Consider the following 6,000-nt stretch of genomic DNA (forward strand, 5'->3'; position numbering starts at 1 on the left):
TCGTGCCTTTTGCTGAGGAGTGGCTTCCATAAAGGTCTGATCGGTGGAGTGCTCAAGAGATGGTTGTCCTGGAAAGTTCTCCCATCTCCACAGAGGAACACTGTAGCTCTGTCAGAGTGACCATCGGGTTCTTGGTCACCTCCCCGATTGCTCAGTTTGGCTGGGGGCGGCCAGCTCTAGGAAGAGTCTTCGTGGTTTCAAACATTTTCCCATTTAAGAATGACGGAGGCCACTGTGTTCTTGGGCACCTTCAATGCTCAGAATTTTTTTGGTACCCTTCCCCAGAGCTGTGCCTCGATACAATCCTGTCTCGGAGCTCTATGGTCAATTCCTTTRACTTCATGGCTTGGTTTTTGCTCTGACATGCACTGTCAACCGTGGGACCCTATATAGACAGGTGTGTGCCTTTCCATATCATGGCCAATCAATTGAATTTACCACAGGTGGACTCCAATCAAGTTGTAGAAACATTTCAAGAATGATCAATGGAAACAGGATGGACCTGTGCTCAATTTCAAAGGATTTTTTTTTTTTATCTAACATTTCTAAAAACCTATTTTTTCTTTGTCTTTATGGGATAGCTTGTGTGTAGATTGATGAGGGGAAAAAATAATTTAATCAATTTTAGAAAACGGCTGTAACGTAACAAAATGTAGAAAAAGTTAAGGGGCCTGAATACTTTCCGAATGCACTGTAGGTAATCCTTACTGTTTGTATGAGGTGTTTTTACGATGCAAGGAACATTTCTGTTTAGACAGACAATAACATGCTATCTTAAATCGGTATGGAGAGAAGGCTTAGCCTAATTCATCGTTAACAAAGGAAACTAGTGGTAGCTATCTACCACCAGCCCCTGACCCACTCAATGAGGGGCCATATTCTCCTGGTCAGTAGTGAATGCTGAGGTAGACTATTCTCTTGTTCTATTTTTCATGGCCTAGCCTAGGATTATCCAGTGTGTGTATTTGTGTGTGTGTGTGAACACTGGTGTGGTGTGTCGTGTGTGGTGTGTATGTGTGTGTGAAACGTGTGTGTGTAGAATATGTGTGTGTGTGGTGTGTGTGTGTGGTGTTAAAGCCCAATATCGTATCCTACACATATTTATAAAAATCACAAAATGGCAATTAATGTTATGCTAATAAAGTTGATGGAAATATATTGCATTGCGTAATCCTGCAATGTTGAGCAATATCTTTGTTTAGCCAGATTTGCCAAACTGCACCCCAAACTAGTAAATCAACATGACGCAACACCACACGGGGATTGGCCACCATATTCATCCATTAATGTTATTGGCCCCACTGCAACACAAGAACACGACTGTTTCCATGACATGTGTTTCTTTTCCAAATGCAAGAGAAAGTTGACCTGTTGTCAACTGCATTTAGCTGACTGAAGCAAGTTCGAGCATGCTTTATTAGTGGGCTAGCTAGCTAGCTAACGTTAGTTACCTCGACAATTAATTGTTTTAGCTATTATTGACAATGAATGACAATTTGTTAGCTTATCCCTAGCTAGCTATAATGCATGGTCAATGACATACAACTTTCGCAAACTATTGCAAACTGGGAGAAGTAAGTTGTCTACTGCTCAATTAAAACGTTTTAGAATTAAAGAAAAGCAATATAGCTAGTTAGCTAGCTGGCGAATGTATTACCTTAACACTGAAGAGCCTAGCAGACCTCCTCAAACAAGCAGGGTTGCTGCTTCTTCTTGCTGCGAGCCATCCTTGCCTCAGTGATTTGACGACGTTGCAAGCTGTCAATATTTTTGTCATATTCGGTCTTTAATTCACTTATTCTGACTCTGTTAGGTGTTGTCCTACAAGGGAAAAATGAATCCGTGCAGAATGTGTTGTTGTCCAAGTTTTTCTATTGAGAAAGAGCGGTCCACTGAAATGAATGAATTTGGGCTCAAGCAGCCCGCGTGTCTCATCCAAAGGATTCCAGACAGATAACTCCGAATGCAAACAGACGACCAACGTGGGTTGGCTGCAATTGGCTGCCACGTTGTTTTTTTCTGCGCGTTTCTTTCCGCTCAACATTTTGATTGGCTGCGAATTGGTGAACATGGTGGATTAAACAATGTAAAAAATTCAGCGCTGTTGGCGTTGAACCAACCATGCTTGCGTTGCATGATGCATATGTCACAGTCACAGAATATTTGTATTATATACAGCATGCTGTTTTACGACTACGTTCCAACATATTCCTAGTATGCATAAACCCCCAAGGAAAAAATTACTTTCATGTGAACTCAGTTCACTGTAACATGACTAACTTCACCTTTTGCTCCATATAATAGGGTCTAGGTTACAGATGCTGATCTTAATTTGAGCCAGTTTGCAACAGCAGCCGGAAAATTACTCAGGAAACAACAGGAAATATTCATTATTATGTGGATTATAATTAATGGACACTTTTGTAGGGGTTGATACATGTTTTGTTAGGTCAAATCATAGGGTGACGCACAATTGGCCCAGCGTCGTACGGGTTAGAGAAGGATTTAGCCTGGGTAGGCCGTCATTGTAAATAAGAATTTGTTCTTAACTGACTTGCCTAGTTCAATAAAGGTTCAATAAAATACATTTTAAAAATCCAGTCTGAAATATCAAAGTGGTCATTACAAACTTTAGAAGCCCTTTTAAAACTAAAATACACTACAGGTTTAAATCTCCTGCTGTGCAGGAAAATTCTCAGCAACAGAAAAGTGATAATATTAAGATCCTACATCTGAGTATAACCTACGAGCAGAAAGGTTTCTTCTTTATTTAGTGAGTTCCATCAAACATGGCACTTTATTACATGTGTGGTACATGTTTATATGTGATTGCGTTTCAGGATGGTTCGTCTCCATGACGAATCATCGGCTATAGTCTAATGGATCAGATAACAAGAAAATAAGTCCAATTAACCATATATTATTAACACTGCTTTGGTGCTTTGACATAAATTGCGTTTTACTTTTTCCACCAACCTTTGGTAATTTCTCTATAGCCCCCAGCTGCTGTCTGGCAATGAAGAGCCACCAGCACCACTGACCACTAGTCTGAAGCAAGATGAGGGGAGGTACATCACTGGGTTTGTTGAGCATGGCAAGTCAGTCAGTCACTAGAGAGAGCTGCCTCTGCCTGCACTCTACTGGGTTCAGCAATCTCTCTCTCACCTGTATCTTTGTGTGTGTGTGGTGTGTGTTTTTTGTGTGTGTGTGTGGTTGTGTGTGTGTGTGTGTGTGTGTGTGTGTGTGATGTGTGATTTGCTGTGTGTGTGTGTGTGTGTGTGTGTGTGTGTGTGTGTGTGTGTGTCCATGTTAGAAGCCGGTAAAATGGTTCCACCCAATCAACTCACTCTGGGAATAAAAAAAGGTGCAATTTTGACATTTGGTTCTGCATAGGGAGTTTTTCTCTTGTTATGTTAGTCACTGACAGTCACTCAGTTAGCCCTTGTCAGCTAAATGTGTTTAGATTGGTAAAATAGTCCAACCAGCTATTAAAACTCCAATCAAATCAAATGTTATTGGTCACATACACATATTTAGCAGATGTTATCGCGAGTGTAGCGGAATGCTTGTGTTCCTATCTCCAACAGTGCATTACTAACAGTGTGTCACGTTCTGACCATAGTTCTTTTGTATTTTCTTTGTTTTAGTGTGGTCAGGGCGTGAGTTGGGTGGGTAATCTATGTTTTCTATTTCTGTGTTGGTTTCCTGTGTTTGGCCTGATATGGTTCTCAATCAGAGGCAGCTGTCAATCATTGTCCCTGATTGGGAACCATATTTAGGTAGCCTGTTTTCTGTTGGGTTTTGTGGGTGATTGTCTATGTGTAGTGTTTTGTGTTCAGCACTATTTTCTATATAGCGTCACGTTCGTTTTGTTGTTTTTGTAAAGTTTGGTTTAGTGTTCTTCGTTATAATAAATAGAAGATGTATTCATATCACGCTGCGCCTTGGTCCTCCTCTCTTCCACATTACGACGAACGTGACACAGTGCAGTAGTATCTAAAACAATTCACAACAATACACACATCTAAAATTAAAAGAATGGAATTAAGAAAATACAAATGTTTGATCAAGCAATGTCAGAGTGGCATTGACTAAAAAAGCTYGGGTACAGTAGAATAGAATACAGTATATACATATGAGATGAGTAAAGCAGTATGATAACATTATTTGAACATTATTAAAGTGACTTGTGTTCCATTATTAAAGTGGCCAGTGATTCCAAGTCTTTGTATATAGGGCAGCAGCCTCTAAGGTGCAGGGTTGCGTAACCGGGTGGAAGCCGGCTAGTGATGGCTTTTTAACAGATGGCCTTGAGATAGAAGCTGTTTTTCAATCTCTCGGTCCCAGCTTTGATGCACCTGTACTGACCTCGCCTTCTAGATGATAGTGGTAACAGGCAGTGGCTCGGGTGGTTGATGTCCTTGATGATCTTTTTGGCCTTCCTGTGACATCGGGTGCTGTAGGTGTCCTGGAGGGCAGGTAGTTTGCCCCCTGTGATGCATTGGGCAGACCGTGCAGTTGCCGTGCCAGACGGTGATACAGCCCGACAGGATGCTCTCAATTGTGCATCTGTAAAAGTTTGTGAGGGTTTTAGTGGCCAAGCCAAATTTCTTCAGCCTCCTGAGGTTGAAGAGGCGCTGTTGCACCTTCTTCTCTACATTGTCTGTGTGGGTGGACCATTTCAGATCGTCAGTGATGTGTACGCCGAGGAACTTGAAGCTTTTTCCCCCTTCTCCACTGCGGTCCTGTCGATGTGGATAGGGGCGTGCTCCCTCTGCGGTTTCCTGAAGCCCATGATCAGCTCCTTTGTTTTGTTGATGTTGAGTGAGAGTTTATTTTCCTTGCACCACTCTCCCAGGGCCGTCACCTCCTCCCTGTAGGCTGTCTCGTCATTGTTGATAATCAGGCCTACTACTGTTGTGTAGTAGGCCTTGATGATTCAGTTGGAGGCGTGAGAGACCACGCAGTCATGGGTGAACAGGGAGTACAGGAGAGGGCTGAGCTGAGGATCAGCGAAGTGGAGGTGTTGTTTCCTGCCTTCACCACCTGGCGGCGGCCCATCAGGAATTCCAGGACCCAGTTGCACAGGGCGGAGTTCAGACCCAGGGCCCCAAGCTTATTGATGAGCTTGAAGGGTACTAAACTTGTAGCAATCATGGTCGGATTACCGACCGGGGTACCCCCACAGTTTTTTTGGGTCATATTAAAAACTGCAAACATTTCTCTCCACCCTATGACAAAATGTGTAGAAATTAACTGTAAAACTAAAACAAATTCTCTCCGCTGTCAAGAGGGAGCCGTTCCTGATCTAGAGTCATTCATGTGTTACCTTCATGCAGGGCAGAGGCAGCCATGATTATATTTTATTTTGGATCATTATATAGTGTGGAGATTGATTCTTTTCAGTTTGACCTTTCATACCTACTTTTTTTTTATTAAAACAGTTTTTAACTGTGTATGTTGTTGGTTATTATTACAGTATCATAACTGTATTATAAGTTGACAATATTACGTTAAGTTTCAAACCATACAGTATGTAGAGCAGCAGTTTTAACAACCTGACACAGGGGAAATTAGAAAATACTAGGAAATGAATCATACAGCAGCAGAGAAAGAGTACAAAATGGTTGTTAAATATAATATATCCACATTAACAGTCACACTGGTATTCAGTACAGTATGAATGGCCATGGACCTAAGACAGATTGGACTGTACCAGAATAAGTGCTCCTCTGCAAGGCCCCCTTTTAGCCATTTGCAAGTGTATCCTTTTCTCAAAAGTCACAAGAAATTAGCATTTAAAACCTGTTTTAAACACAAAAAAATGCTGGGGCAAGTCAGCAAAGAGAAAGAGGGAGGGGGAGAGAGAAAGAGAGAAAGAGTAAGAGACAGAAGAGAGACATAGAAAGAGAGAGTGAGAGAGATAGAGAAAGAGAGATTAGAAAGAGTGAGAAAGAAAGAAAGAGAGAGAGAGAGACAGAGGTAGAGAGGGAGACAGAA

At 41.7% G+C, this 6,000-nt stretch overlaps 1 protein-coding gene across 1 annotated transcript in view; it reads right to left on the reverse strand.

Moving 5' to 3' along the window:
- Positions 1–1,964, reverse strand: part of cps1 (carbamoyl-phosphate synthase 1, mitochondrial) — a 97,736-nt gene extending 95,772 nt beyond the window's left edge. Inside the window, 1 exon segment of the mRNA XM_024136188.2 lies at positions 1,658–1,964. Coding sequence (XP_023991956.1) covers positions 1,658–1,777 — 120 coding nt within the window. The 5' untranslated portion in view covers positions 1,778–1,964.
- Positions 1,965–6,000: the final 4,036 nt, after the last annotated feature.

The sequence above is a fragment of the Salvelinus sp. IW2-2015 genome, unplaced genomic scaffold, assembly GCF_002910315.2.
Source record: "Salvelinus sp. IW2-2015 unplaced genomic scaffold, ASM291031v2 Un_scaffold803, whole genome shotgun sequence".
NCBI classification, from domain to species: domain Eukaryota; kingdom Metazoa; phylum Chordata; class Actinopteri; order Salmoniformes; family Salmonidae; genus Salvelinus; species Salvelinus sp. IW2-2015.